The 15,077-nt window shown below is 43.6% G+C and overlaps 2 protein-coding genes across 2 annotated transcripts; both read right to left on the bottom strand.

Annotated features, from left to right (window-relative positions):
- Nucleotides 1–1,085: 1,085 nt before the first annotated feature.
- On the bottom strand, nucleotides 1,086–6,337 carry LOC138204116 (octapeptide-repeat protein T2). The gene is made up of 3 exons (XM_069159264.1): nucleotides 6,023–6,337; nucleotides 3,815–4,476; nucleotides 1,086–2,262 (listed from the first exon to the last, which is right to left on the bottom strand). Exons 2-3 carry the CDS (start codon nucleotides 4,439–4,441, stop codon nucleotides 2,104–2,106), a joined length of 786 nt encoding a protein of 261 aa, XP_069015365.1. The 5' UTR covers nucleotides 4,442–4,476; nucleotides 6,023–6,337; the 3' UTR covers nucleotides 1,086–2,103.
- Nucleotides 6,338–10,221: 3,884 nt separating this feature from the next.
- On the bottom strand, nucleotides 10,222–14,918 carry b3gat3 (beta-1,3-glucuronyltransferase 3 (glucuronosyltransferase I)). The gene is made up of 8 exons (XM_069159263.1): nucleotides 14,782–14,918; nucleotides 14,295–14,402; nucleotides 13,901–14,081; nucleotides 13,638–13,821; nucleotides 13,370–13,531; nucleotides 13,191–13,277; nucleotides 12,192–12,395; nucleotides 10,222–11,954 (listed from the first exon to the last, which is right to left on the bottom strand). The coding sequence occupies exons 2-8, from the start codon at nucleotides 14,386–14,388 to the stop codon at nucleotides 11,856–11,858; spliced, it is 1,011 nt and encodes a 336-aa protein (XP_069015364.1). The 5' UTR covers nucleotides 14,389–14,402; nucleotides 14,782–14,918; the 3' UTR covers nucleotides 10,222–11,855.
- Between the last annotated feature and the right edge of the window lie 159 nt (nucleotides 14,919–15,077).

Raw genomic sequence — 15,077 nt, 5'->3', positions numbered from 1 at the left:
TCTATATATATTATATACAAATTGTCTGAAAATCTTCGAGCAGCCCTTCACAGTAACTGAGTACATTGACTCAGGTTGTGTATTTAAGTGGAGTTTTGAGGTACATATAGTTTTCTGAAGTATTTCCATTAGATATGAAGGTTGTGCTTTCAACTCCGTTAGATTTATTTGACCGCTTTATTGCATTATTATTTATTATTTATTGTCTTATTACAAAAAACAGCGTGTAGATCAGGGTCACATTTCAGATATCTATTAGATGTTAACAGATCCACCAAATAGGGATTTTTTTTTTCTCTCCCTCTAAACGTCTCACATCTAAAAATTAGAGGAAAAAGTCAACAAACTGAAAACAATATTTATTGGACATAACTGTTTTTCTTCTCGTTTTTTTTCTTCGATTTATTCAGTCTCAGTTCAGTGACGACTAAGAACGCATAATTTAAAAATCCATCGTAGACAACAGGAAACTACAGCAGGTTTATTGCAAAAATGTATTTAATTTCTGTAAAGGTCAATAATTAAAAGCTCTTAAATATAGTTTGCCATTTCAACAGTAGTATTCTTTCCAAAGAGAAGTGCACATAAAAAAAGAGACCTGTAGCTACAATTAAATAATGAAAAGACATTTATTTGATTCTGCTGCTGGATTTAATACCAATTAATAACCAGAAAATAAAGAGATCCACCCTCCTGTTTCCCTTCAGGTTTAATAACCTTCACCAGGATACACAGGAGGAAGTCATGAGGAAGACACTAACAAGCTGCACTACATGACAACTCTCATGTATTTCTGTGGAAAAACCCTGTTTAAACCACTTGACATATATCATCAAACAAATGTGTGCATTATAATGTAATAATCACAATGCTACTGTGTAAATATTGACTGTCCTCCTCTCACTAACCTCACTGATTACTAGACAGCCATGAATGGAGCTGATAATCACTCAGAGATGTGAATATCTGCAGAACAACAGTTCACCAATCAGTCAGCTGTTGGACTTGGGCTCCTGCTAGTACAAAGCCAATATGTGTCAGCCCCCAGTTCTGCGTGTTCTTTAATGAGGCAATAGGAGAAGATGTCAGGCTTCAAGATATTTATTTAACAGCAGCAGAATAATCAGTTTACAGAGCTCTGGGTCCAGACTATGTTTCCCTGACCCAGTCTTCTTGGTACAGACACCAAAAAGTCATGTGTATTGATGTGTCCTTTGTTGGTTGGTCGAGGTGGTGGTTGTATTCCTTCACACCCTGGAGTCCTCGGGACAGCCTGTCTGTTCCTGTTTATGACTCAAAGAACAACAGTATGTGACCCCACAGGTTGCCGACCCCCTCCTGTGACCTTTTGGTTTGGCCCAGCAGTATCACTCTCATTCACATACACAGCCTTTCGTCTGCACCTTCATTCACAAACACAGCCTTTCGTCTGCACCTTCATTCACAAACACAACCTTTCGTCTACCCCTTAGGATTAATAGTTGATAATACGACCTATATATAATTAATATGATATGGCATACATATATGTTGCATTATTGTAAACATAGCCTAGCACAGAATCGCACACAACGCTGCTGCTCTCTTCAACGTTTCTATTCCTTTTGGTGACACGTCAACACTTACAGCATTTCATCATGCCAACCTAAAGGAAGCGGAGATCATTTACACTACGTTGCTCCTAACATTGGACCAGGTATAAGAAGCAAAGACTAAAAGCTGAAATCAGGGAGCCAGTAGCTGCTGAACTCAGTCATACAAAGACTGAACTTCTCCTTTCAAACCAGTCTCATAGATGTCACTGTAAAATCACCAACTCGGCTTCCTTCAGCTCATAAAGACAAAAGTGAGTATCTGCAGTCTGTGTGCAAACTGATGAGCACCGTGATGTGATAAGGCAGTAAACATTATATAGAGTGATTAAGACTCAGTAAGCGCTATAAATAATTCATGTTTCTGAGGACCCGAACGCATCATGTGACTATAAAAGTCCCACTGAAGGTCTGGTAAGTGTCACACAGCCCGGATTAGGTAAACGTTGCATCTCATCGGATTAAATGTTAAAAAGAGTTTGGTTTTATTGTCCGTGTACTTTCTCCCGGTCTACCGAAACTCAGCCAGCACGGAGCGATGCAGCTGCTTCTTCTTCAACGAAGGCGAGGAAGGCGGTGGTGAGGATGATGATGTCACAGGCGTGAGGGTGACACTGTAGAGGTTGGTGATGAAGGCCTCCCAGCCGCGACGAAAGGCTCGGTCCAAGGCCTGATGGGACGGAGGAGGGGGAGGGTTAGCACTCTGCACGGCGTGGTCAGATAACAGATTTAAATCCATCCATCCGATCCTACAGCACCGTCATAGTTTTGTACAGATATTAAATACGATAAATACCGCTGAATTCATTTTTAAGGGCAAACAAAACCAACGGTGTGTTCAAAACGAACACAAAGTAAATGTTTGCCTCACATTCAGTCCACAGGATAAAAGTCTGCAGAAATGTTAGAGACCCTGTGACACTTTGCTTTTATTAGTTTTGTACCTATTTGGTCATAAACTTAAGTATTTATGACCAGTGGCTGCCACGTTATGTCGTTAGAGAAGATGTCTGAACCAAATTTGATGGCAATCAATCCAGTAGGTGTTGAAATATTTCAGTCTGGACTAAAGCAGTGGAGCCACAAACATCATCATGCTTAAAGAGGCTAAAATTATGAGATCTTGAGTCTTATCTCTCTCTCTCGAAGAAGAAGAAGAAGAAGAAGAAGAAGAATTAACCTCCAATAGTTTCGGTCAAAGTAAGTAAAACTATATCGTTTTATTTATTTAAGTTAGACTGGAGTCTGTTGGGTTGATTTTAAAGTTAAACCCATGTAGAGATCCATTAAAGGAGCAGTGTGCAGGATTTAGTGGCTTCTAGTGGTGAAGTTGCAGACTGCAACCAACTGAACACCCCCTCGCCTCACCCTCCTCTTCCAAGTGTGCAGGGGAATCTACAGTGGCTGTGAAAATCACGCAAAATACAAAAGTTTCTCTCTAGATCAGGTATTTGGTTTGTCCCTCCTGGGCTACTGTAGAAACATGCCGTGCAAAAATAAAAAAAAAAAAAAAAAAAAAAAAAAAAAAAGGTTGGGAACACGGATCTAAACCTGTTGCTATAGTAACAGGTGCATTTACGGCGATTGGGAATATACCACTTCTTAGCTTTAAAGTGAGTACAGGATGTAAATTTTCCAATAGAACAGTATTTTTTTTTTTTTGTGACGCTGTAATTTTTCTCTGATGAGGCGGTTTTCTAATATCTCCGGAGGTCCGACTATGAGGCCCCTGAAACTGATTACCATCAGAGGAATGTTTTTATGATGTGGGTTTAGGAGGCCAACTCTGCCACTGATCAAAGCACGTGATATAGGAGGCCCAGGAATGTGTGTGTGTGGAGCAGGTGGAGGTACGTTCACCTCCACCTGCTGTCACTCGTAGCCGGTGAGGGAAGTCTGTGTTAAGCTTCAATTTTTTTATTTTTTTTATTTCCACGTCATTAAAACGTGAAGTCGAGGAAAAACCCCGTTAGAGGTCGCCCGGTGTGTCCTGCTGGACTTTGACTCCTGGTGGCAGTCGATTATTAAGATAATGTGATAGTTTCCATGGTGATTAATATCCCAGCGTGAATTACAAGGGGGATGTGGAGGGAGAACTTTACCCCTCTGTTCCACAAACTCACAGCAACCTTCAGGGCTTAAAGTTTAACCAGCAGGAGTCTCAGTGTGGAATTCAGGAGACATTTTACTCTGCAGGACAAACCGACTGGTTTTTCTCTCACCTTGCGATAATTCTTCGCCGTGTTCCTCTTCACCATTTTCATCCCCTCCTCTTGCTCCCTCTTCATCCTTCTCTCCTCCTCTCCCTCCTCCTCCTCCTCCTCTCGTCCTCTCTTCTTGTCTCTGATCAGGACCTGGTTGTCCTCTTCCTCCCGGACCGGGAAGTGAACGAGCGCGGCCTCCTTCGCTCTGCCCGTCTTCTCGCTCTCCTCCTCCGTCTTCTCTTCCTCCGTCTTCACCCGGCTGTCCTCCGGGGCGTCGGCGGGACGCTCCGTGTCCAGGCCGGGCCTCTCGTCTCGGGCCTGCTCGCCGTCCTTCTGCTTCCTCCTGGAGCTTCTCCTCCACCTGCTGCTGCTGCGGCCGGGTTTCCTGCGCAGGAGAGTCTCGCCGTCGTCTCCCATCGTCCCTTCGGTGAACTCAAAGGCCTCAGCCTCTTCCCTCTCGTCTGCCCCGGGTTGGGATGAGCTGCTCTTGACTCCCCCGTTCTCCTCCACCTCTCTCCCCCTCTCCTCTGTGGCGGACTCAGGCTCGTCGAGGCGTCCGTAGAAGCCACTGGATTTGTCCAGAAACTTCGGGGCCCGGATGGAGCTTCGCACTGAGCTCTTCCTGGAGTTCTTGCCAATTGTCATCTTCTCTTATTTTTACTTCTCCCGTTTTCTTACCTCTGAAAGAAAAGGCAGCAGGAGAGATTAGAGATGAATGCCGTTACATAACGCCTGCCCTCTTTCTCACCCTTTGGGTCTCCTTCGTTCTCACACACACACTTCCAAACAGTTCATAGTAAGAAGAGGATCACATGAATCACAAAAGGTGTTTGACGACAACAACAACAAAGGCGATAAAAGTGGAGATAAAGTGGAGATAAAGTGGAGATAAAGTGGAGATAAAGTGGAGATAAAGTGGAGATAAAGTGGAGATAAAGTGCCCTGAAAGACCGCAGATGGAGGATTATTGAAATTCTACCACCAGCGTCTTGTGAGTGTGCATGTTTTTTTATCAGAGTGGATCTGCTGCTGTGGACGGTGTGTGATGTACAACACGTGCTGTGTGAAGCATCACGAGATGTTTATGGAGGAAACCCACCAGCTCTCATCTTTTTGGTCAGAGTACTTTGCAGCCACAGTTCTGCTTTTTGACTTGATTAAATATGTACGCGTGTGTGTCTGAAGGTCAGAGTCAACGTTATCGGGGCTGCGATAATCTCTGGATGTCAAAACTAAAGACACACTGTTCTCACAGCGAAAGATAAACACACACACACACACACACACACACACACACACACACACACACACACACAATCAGTCAGACTTTGACACCAAACTTACCAGCTGGATGCTGGACAGCAGCCAAAATCAATGACTTCAGTTTGAACTATCAGTGGTCTGTTGGTTTGTTCTCAATAACATTAAAATGGTTGGAACATAAATCACGAAATTTCTATAAATATATGAACTTAAATGTCGGTTGCACGTCGCAGATCAGTGACGTCATAGCAGCCAATAAGAAAACACCTGCTGTGACATCACAGATCGTGTTGTCAGATGTTTCTGCTCCATGTGATTAATTAACCTTTTAAACCTTTTCACCTCCAGTTACACAAGAAGCAAATGCACACAAAAACAGCTTTGTTTGAATACGCTTTTTTTTTTAACGTTTAACTAGAAGAGTGCAAAAAATATAAATAATATATAGAAATATATATATATATATATATATATATATATATATATAAAAGTTTATTTATTATTTTCTGCCCTTCTGCCTCAGCTTTGCCCTCCTGTCCTCTACGTTTCAACAAACAAAAACAGAGCATGTGAATTAAAGACGAGCACTTCCTCTTTTCATTGGACTCGGCAAGTAAGTGAATACGATTATTTTCCAAAACAAGAAACTGCAGACTGCGTTCACACCAGAGAACATGCATTCTTACCTGTAGAAAATAAAACTTGGGCAAAATAAGTTACATCGTGTTGCGTAAACACAGAAACATGTTGGTAAACAGGAGGAAAACTGAAAAAAAGTTGAGTTGAAAATGACGAATAGATCAAGAGAAAAGGAAGCAGGTCAACAGTGATAAAATCAGACAAACAGGAATGAAAGAACGAATAGAAATGGACCGAACGTCTTGACAAGACACTTTATATTTACGCTGCAGTACGCCATAGTGTAGCAACAAGTATCAGGCATGAATAAAGAAAGAGTCTTACCTGATGTCTTGGTGTTGTGTCTTTGCCCTCTGTGTGTGTGTGTGCGTGTGTGTGTGTGTGTGTGTGTGAGAGCACCACTAAACAACAACCTCCTTCAAGTGTGCCTGAAAGCAGAGTGAATGACTGAGAGCTGGGAGCTCAGCTCAGCTCTCCTCTAACACACAACGTCACACACCAGCCCTGCCCAAACCTGCACTTCTGTCGTCACCGAATCAAACACACACACACACACACACACACACACACACACACACACACACACACACACACACACACACGCATGTCAGGAGGTCGCGCACACATGCAGGAAAGCACTCTCACTATCAACGACTCTTTGTCTGTCTCTCTACTTCGAAACACAGTCCTTCTCTTTACATCCCTAAACACACACTGAGTAAGAGATAAAGTATTCAAATCTGTAACACGCACGCACGCACACACACACACACACACACGTGCACTCAACAAAACCATGTCGCAGAAGCAGCAAACATCCCGATCAATCATTAACCATGAACTTTAACCTCAAAGGCTGATTTTCCTGTTACCTTGAACACATCATAACAAGTCACACCATCAGAAAGATGGAAATTCATGTGCATATTCAAAACAATGTGACTGCGAGGTTTACTTGAAGTTCTCTCCTGTGTGAGGTTTTATATTTACAGGCTGCAATGGGACACAAAAAGGGGAGACAAAAATACCAAATCTGGATTTTTGAGGTCAGAAACTGTGGTAACTTGGAAGATAATAAAAATCTGGTAACAGTAAATCAGCTAAAATTATATATATTTTTTAAAATCCTGTTCATGTCATAAACAAGCAAAATGAACATGTTCGAGCGCCGAAGGGCTTTAATGTTTACCTCCATAGAGTGCAGTGACCCCGAGTCAGTTCTGCAAAATCAGATACTGGAACTTAATTGAAAACGAGGTTAAATGCACATAAAACACTGCTAATAATAAACACCATCATCTGGCTGCTTATCGTTTTTTTGATGTTTGATCTACAAGAGAAGAGACTTGGCAAAGAAAACCAAAGGACCTGACGGTTAAGCATCCTGGTACATGCAGGCGCAGCCAGCACAGCTCACAGCTGGCAGGAAAATTCAGAAGAACTTTCGGTGAGTACGGCAGACACTGAAGAATGTCACTGCTTAGATTGACTATATTTCCCATCCACAATGTAGTCAACAACATCAGTCCACTGATTTTATTTAAGTTTATTTTTCCCACTGTAAAATGTCACGCTCAGCGCAAACGTAGTTCTAAAACACAACCACTTATGTTCATCTGAAAGGCCTCGCACGTTAATAACACATTGATAAAACAGGTAAAAACACTTTGTAAAACATTCATAATGGAAGTAAAAAAAAAAAAAAAAAAAAGTCTGGATTGCACATCCAAAAGAACAAAAGTTTTGAAGTTATGATATTTGGAATAAATCAGTCACGAAGTTAAATCAGTCACAAGCATTCATGAGATAAAATGTTGTTTTTCTTTTTTTAAATGTTCCAACCTGCTGCCTCTGATATAACTGGTGTTTTTCATGTGTGTTAGTATTTATTAATGTGTCTGTTTAACACTCTGAACTGATAAGCAGGTACAGTTCACCCTGCAGGAAAGTATGTGATAAAATGAATGTTGACTTACCTTGTTTGGAGAGTAAACACTGTGTCTGGGTGGGACAGGGAGTGGGGAGCTGTGTGTGTGTGTGTGTGTGTGTGTGTGTGTGTGTGTGTCTGGGTGGGACAGGGAGTGGGGAGCTGTGTGTGTGTGTGTGTGTGTGTGTGTGTGTGTGTGTCTGGGTGGGACAGGGAGTGGGGAGCTGTGTGTGTGTGTGTGTGTGTGTGTGTGTGTGTGTGTGTGTGTGTGTGTGTGCATTGAGTAATTATCTCTGCCTGTTTTTCTTAAGTCAGGATGTCCAGTGCTTGCAAAGCTTCTTGTACACGCACGCATCCTGTATTACTGTGATGACACACCAACATCGAGAACCCCCCCGCCCCACACACACACACACACACACACACACACACACACACACACACACACACACACATACACACACACACACATACACACAAAAACATCCACAATAATCAAAGTATGATGTTAATCACGAGTGACAGCGTCACAGTGTCGCTGAAGGTTGTTACAGACACTATTGAAACCAGCTCCTGGAGTCACAAGCAGTCTCGCCTACAAGTGTGTGTGTGAGTTGGTGTTCTTGTAGGTGTGTGTCTGATTGAATCACCGCAGGTCAAAGATGGTGCACATCCAGCTCGATGACCTCAGCTCCTCTTACTCACCTCCCGGTGCACTTCCGTCTTCATGTACACTCACACCTCCACACTCCATATATGGGCCACTTGCTTGTGGAAAGGGCGTAACAGCTGTCAATCACACAGGCCCGTACAAAGCTCAGCTGTTGGGTGGGGGACCCTGGGAGCAGGTTGCCATGGTCACTGTCAAGCAGAGACAAGTTGGGATTGGTTTCGTTGCACGATATGACGATGTTGTGGTGAATCTGCAGATTATGGGGCAGACAAAAACCGAAAAGACAGAAGTATCGAGAGAAGCAGGAGGCAGACTGAAGTGATAAAACCCAGAGACAAGTTTGAAGAGTGTGACAAAGTTAAGTTCTGCCTCAGGCGACTGAAACATCACCTGACATACTCAGACAGAGAACAGATGTGCTGCTGGCTGAGTTAAAAAATATAAAATAAATGATGAAGGCCTCACAATAAACATCATCAGGTCAACAAGTTTTAAAGCTGCAGTTCAGGACTTGTACACATAAACTAACGTTTGTTACATTCAAGCCTTTCGCCAAATGAGTTCTGATAAAGTTTTAAATCTGGTGTCTGGTGAGAATTTCCCGCATTGGCCAGATAAAAGCAAACTGGGAATGCTGTGCCTACAGAACTCGCCCGCAGAGACATATGGCGGCTAACTTCTGGTTCATCTGTATGCAAACTTGAATGGGGATAAAAAAAAAAGTCATACATGTGACTTGACTTTCCAAATATCATCGGACCAAATTAATCAAATTCTGATCGTGAAATGATTCATTTTGCGCGGGTTGCGACATTCAAAACAATTTTATAGGTCAAGCAGCAAACAGCCGTGATGTCACTCATCGTTTTGCTTCGAGGAAGGTACGTTGGCCGCCGTCATCGTGTTTCAGAACCAGAAGTGACCATATTTGGTCGAGCTTAGTAGCAGCGCGGGGACGATCTGTCCGAGAACCCGAAGAGACCAGGCCCTGACTGTACGCAGGCCTGTCAATCAAACCAGGCCCGCCCATAGTTATCTTTAAGGCCTAATATATAATTTATTATTAAAAATTTTTTTCAGAAGAACACTGATCAGAGTGAATTTAGTTCATGGTATCATAATGACTTGTGGTAAAAGTGTATTAATGTGTACTTTATGAGAGAAGTGGAGGCTATTTAAATGGAAGTGTACTGGAGCCAAAGTTTGTTTTTGGAGCCAGCATCTAGTGGCCCTCTGTGGTATTGCACTTTAAGGCAGTTCCTCATTGACTTCACGTTTCAAACCAGGAAACTACATCCATGTTTACATCCATGTGTCAGCAGTGTTTTTGTTATTACTCGCACTGAACCAAAAAGTTCCGCACTACAGGTTTAAATAAGATCACAATCGGCGTCCAAAAGAAAAGGCCCTTAAAGGCAGAGGAAAAAAAACTGACCGCAGTCAGCTGAAAAGCTAAACACGATCACATTTCATCTGCAGTGGTGGAAAAAAGAGGAAAGGTACAGTACTGGGGCTCCTTCATGTTTCTATTTTAAGGGGAGAAAATTTCACGGTGTAATATTTTGAGGCTGCGGGCGCCACAAACTGAATTTAATTCACCTCCATTGTCCTAAACGGAAGAAGCATAAATCTCAAGATTATTCATTCACACTTTTACCCTCTCTGCATGGCTGCACTTCGTATATCAGCACGTTTAAGTTGAATGCTTAAACTGTTACACTTCAGTGTCCGCTCGCCAGACGGGCAGACCCCACGATGCAGAGACACGGCAGGAGACGGCAAACTAATGTCCGCGTCGCTGCATCATACCGACTTTCCCTCCAATCTGCCTGCTGACAGTTAAAGAGCAAAATAAAGTACAGAGTACCGACAACAAAAGCGACACCGGAGTCCGAAATAAAACAGCAGACGGGGGACGAAACGTGTTTGACATGATCTCGGTTTATTTTCAAGGCCGGGTACAGACGTGATCACATTGTACAGTGTAAAGAACATGACAGTAATAAATACATCACACACCTTTCTTACAGGCACTAATTACACTTAAGCAGGCACTAGCTGTTTTTACAGAGTCCTACGACAGCAGCAGAGCAGCTTCAACGTTCATTTGCTCTTCAGTCTTCACACTTCAGAGGAAGTTGTGGAAGATCGTTGAGCCCAGCTCGACTCGTTCGTTTTATATTTGAAGCTTTTTTTTTTCTTCTTTTTTTTTTCCCTCTCTCCAATAAAGCTTTGACGTACTGCTACTGTGAAGTACCGGGGGGGTGTCCTGCCGGTTGGAGGCAGGTTCAAGTGTTCGTCTGGTCGTCAAAGTGTGGAAATGTAACAGTGGACGTTGTGTTTTGCATTTGTTTATTGCATAAAGAATTTAAATGAGTTTCAGTAGTGTTGTTCCCTTATTCGAGGCTTCTAAATGGATTCTAAAAGCATCACTAAAACTATACATGAAAAATTGCGGTTGCTCTGACACCACTGAAAACAACTACAGCTCCACTGGGTGTGGAAACATGACAACTGTGTTGCAACAGGTTCATAATAGAGGAAAAAAGGCAACAGCGAGTGTGTAGGATTGGTTCACTGTTTGGCTTGTTTTGTGGCTGCTCTTTAAGTTTGAAGTATTTTTTTTACTGTAAAAAAGTGCAACTATGCTCTGCCTTGGCTCCACAATACTTATTACCTTGCTATTTTTTTTTTTTTTTAATAACAGTTTGAATAAAGATTATTATCATGCCTTTGAGGGTGAGTTTTTCTGACATGTGACTTTATTTATTTATTTTTTTTATTTATTGTTTTTTTAATTTTTTTATTTCACTTTATTAATCCCCGAGGGGAAATTTAACTTAAAGAAAAAAAAGCATTTATACAGCTGGATACAGACTTACAAACACGATCAGAGGCCATGCATGAGGAAAGTGCTCCGCTGCGACTGAAGCTTGGTCAGAAATCAGACAAGATGTTGGTGGCAGCGCTTAAAACCAGGGGACAGATCAGGTCCAACAGAGACGAGAGGCTGAACCGGACCGGGTGCACCTCGGACACAAATATCTCTAAGTGAGGTCAGGATTTCCACTGAGCACAAGTAAACATGTAAAACGCTACAAATGATACAAATATGCATTAAGATGCCTCCACCTGCAGCTTTAAGCAAAAATGTACCAGCATGGCTGTAAAACTAGCGCCCTCCTGTGGTCATTATTAAAACTCCACAGTCGTCACCGTCATCATCATCATCACTGTACTGCTGAACAAACACAACAAAACAACAAAACAAACAAAAAAAAACTGACACGTATGCTAACATACAGTCAGCACAGATGTGAGAACACACTCACTCAATATACGCACACATTTACTACCTCACAATGAACATAATGTCTCCTCTAACACGTGTTTTACAGTATTTACAATGCAGTTACATATGCAGCATTAAACAGCAGAGAATGCTTTACACCGTGTGCGTGCGTGCGTGTGTGTGTGTGCGCATGTGTGTGTGTGTGTGCGCGTGTGTGTGTGTGTGTGCACGTGTGTGTGTGTGTGTGCGCGCGTGTGTGTGTTCCTCAGACCTCCACAGCAGGGTCTGAGCCCAGTCCCTGAGCCTGCAGCGCCTCCTCTCGCTTCATCTTCGGCTTCTCTGTGCGCGTGTGCCACACCAGCACCTGCAAACAAAAGAAGTAGAATAAATAAATTATACTGCAACGAGTGCACGTGTCTGAAGTTAAAATAAAACAAATGAAAATGGAATGTTTCACTTCATTTCTTGGTGTCCAAACACGGAACCGTTTCTCGCACAGTATCACCAGCTCTGAACTACGATAACATGACGGCGGTTCGACTCGCCACCTTAAACACACACATTATACACATAACAAGCGCACACGCACACACGCACATACTTTGGAGCAGTTGTCTGCTTTGGGCTCCAGTTCGTCCATGGTAACCAGGCCCTGAAGGAAGCTGCTTTCCAGGAAGCCCATCGGCGCCTCGCCGTCAAAACAAGCCTCTGGATTGGCCAGGACCAGTTTGAGGGACACGGCGAAGCCGGCCATGTCCATGGGGAAAGGACGACTGGGACGCCAGCCGGTGTGGAAGCGAATCACCTTGAAAACAAATCATCAAAAACATGTTCGGAATATTCCGTAATGCCAGAAGCTCGATTGAAGTGTTCCTTATTAAACATTTCAGTGCATCATCTGGACTGTACCAAAAGAAAAACAATAACTCTATTAAATCTTCTACAGATCATTTCCAGATTCATTTCTTGTTTTTAAGTCATGTTATGAGAGGCATTTTCAAGCTTTCACACCTCGACGTGAGTATGTACCGTCCAGTTTGAGCGGTACAGAATGAGCAGAGAAAATCATAGTTATTGAAAGTTAAATTTTTTGTTATTTGTTGAGCAAAGAATGAGAGACGTGTCTGTGTTTGGTAAAGAAAACACTGTGAGCACAAAGGTTCATCCTTCGTCTTGAAAGTCGTAGCTTGATTTAAAGACCTTTTTAAGAATCTGTCGAACTAAATCTCAGAGTTTACGGCGTCGTCATGACTGAGGGTCCGTAGTTGCGTTACATGACAACATGCGAGTTATTTCCATGGAAACGAGACTGTCAAACGTCGACGTTCAGTTACAATTTCTGGGGATTTTTTTTTTTTTTTGTCAAACTACATCTCATCTGTTTGTGAAGCATCACAACACCACTATTTGAAGCCCAGTCTTTGTAGTGTGTGAATTTCTAATGATTTAATATAAAGATAGTGAGAAAAAATATATATATTTTGGCGAGTAATTTTTCCCCATGTTGTTGTTTTTTTTTCTTCCATGAAGCCAAAATTCAGATTCTTTCATCGTCGTCGACCTCAAACGCTTCCGTTAGTTCCACAAAACAACAAAGTACCTTTCCTCCTTCAACCACAGGCCGCTCATATTTCATCCCTCCAACCAGCCCCACCGGCCACACGGACACTCGCTGGGTGCTCCTCATCTGAGACGAGACAGGACGACATCTGTGCGTAAACGTCGGGGACGTGAAACAAGCCATTTCCGAGAGTGATAAATAAATACAGAATAGTCCACCTCCTCAAATATCTGCAGGCTGTACGTGTTGTCGTCGTCGGCGAAGTACACCACCCCCTGCTGGTTGTCTCCTCCCGGCTGAGCCCTCCTGTCCTCTCTGAGCCACCGCAGTCCCTCGTTTCTCTGCTCGACTCCGCGGGGCTTCAGCCAGCTGGGGTCACCCTGAGGAGCAGAGGGAGCGTTTTCAGAAATGGGTGAAGACAGAACCGCGAGGACACGCGTTTCGTTTGGACCCGACGAGACGACTGAGACTTGTGCCTCGACTCGCCTCCTGCAGTTTGCGGTCCTTGGCGGTGGGCATGTGGAGGTGCGTGTAGGTCAGGCCGCTCTTCATCAGGAGGTCGGTCACCAGCGGCGTCTTGTGAGGCGAGTCCTCCACTACGATCCAGTGGAGCTGAGGGACGTGAAGGAAGGTCTGGGACAGACGGGTCAGCTCGGCCTTCTGCACCAGCCTGCACAGATTGACATCGTTGACGTGTGTGTGTGTGTGTGAATAAAGGCACGAAATAACAGGTGGACGACGGAGACTACCTCGAGTACGTCGGCGTGATGACGAAGACGGCGGGCAGCGAGGGCCTGGCGGGCTGTTTCTGCGGTTGTTTCGTCGCCTCCGACTTCCTCATCTGCTCCTGAAGACGGTGCATCTCCCCCCGCAGCCGGGATATGGTACGGTCCTTCGGCAGGTCGTGCTCTGTGCAGTCACAGCGCTGGCCTGTGCAGCGGACGGGACGAAACACACACAAAAAGGGGGCGTCAGTTAAACGTAGTAAAAAAAAAAAATGACAATATGTGCGTCTGAGATGAGGTGGAGAAGAAGTACAGATGCATAAAAAAAATAAGATTTTTTTTTTTTTTTTTTTTAGATAAATAGTCGGTCAAAGGGTATTTTAATACGTGTATTTACTCCTCTGGTCATTTGACTCACCGAGCTGCATGAGTGCATAGACGAGGCCCAGGAGGGACACCATGAAGTAGAGCACAAACACGGTCTTCAGCTTCAGTTTCATCCTCGTTGCCATGGTTCCCTCACCAGCTGAAAGAACGACAACACGGGGGGGAAACGTGTTTGGTTTTTTTTGCAATATATAATTATTATTATTTTTTTCTTTTTTTTTTTTTTATCAGCGGTTCAGTTTTTTTTCTGTTTGGATTGTAAATGAGGCACGAAAGTTGAACTCAACTAAAAAACAACAAAAAAACAACAAAGAAAAGATGTTTCTGGCGAAGCGACGTCACTTCTTGACTTTTTTTTTTCCCCCCCCGAGACTCGACCGTAAAGAGTTTGAGGCTCCCGAGAAGGTCGATAAATATGAACACGCGTCCAAGAGGAAGATAAACAAGCTAAGCTACGTTAGCCTGACAGTCTGAAACGGGAAATAAAATCCCGCCATCCATCGCCCTCGTGCGCTCACCGGTGGCGGGAAATCGCGGGAGACGGGAGCGGTGGAGTTGAGCGACGAGCTGCGAGCTTCATGGCATCTTGTGACGGATGTGAGCACCTCAGGGCAGCATCACAACATCCATTCATTCCGCCGAGCTAGGACATTTTTTTTTTGGGGGGGGGGGGGGGAAGCTATGTACCAGCAACTTCCGGTTTCAGGGCAACACAGTGACACGTCCCCCTCGAAACATTAACAACGGCAAATAGTTCCACAGAGCGATGACCGCAGGAAGTTGGTGCATAAAAAAACATACGGTCTTATTACAG

This window comes from Embiotoca jacksoni, unplaced genomic scaffold (genome assembly GCF_022577435.1).
Source record: "Embiotoca jacksoni isolate LCO1_2020_lvr unplaced genomic scaffold, fEmbJac1.0.p SCAF_24, whole genome shotgun sequence".
Taxonomy (NCBI): domain Eukaryota; kingdom Metazoa; phylum Chordata; class Actinopteri; family Embiotocidae; genus Embiotoca; species Embiotoca jacksoni.
This window is presented reverse-complemented; position numbering and strand designations above follow the sequence as displayed.

Excerpts from the sequence above, each read along its gene's own strand:
- LOC138204116 (XM_069159264.1), bottom strand. The coding sequence starts at position 4,441 with ATGACAATTGGCAAGAACTCCAGGAAGAGCTCAGTGCGAAGCTCCATC. Across the intron at positions 2,263-3,814 it reads CGGCGAAGAATTATCGCAAG|GCCTTGGACCGAGCCTTTCG; the intron begins GTGAGAGAAAAA and ends CCGTCCCATCAG.
- b3gat3 (XM_069159263.1), bottom strand. The coding sequence starts at position 14,388 with ATGGCAACGAGGATGAAACTGAAGCTGAAGACCGTGTTTGTGCTCTAC. Across the intron at positions 13,278-13,369 it reads GCCTGCAGATATTTGAGGAG|ATGAGGAGCACCCAGCGAGT; the intron begins GTGGACTATTCT and ends GTCTCGTCTCAG. Across the intron at positions 12,396-13,190 it reads CTGTGGTTGAAGGAGGAAAG|GTGATTCGCTTCCACACCGG; the intron begins GTACTTTGTTGT and ends TTTGTTTTCAAG.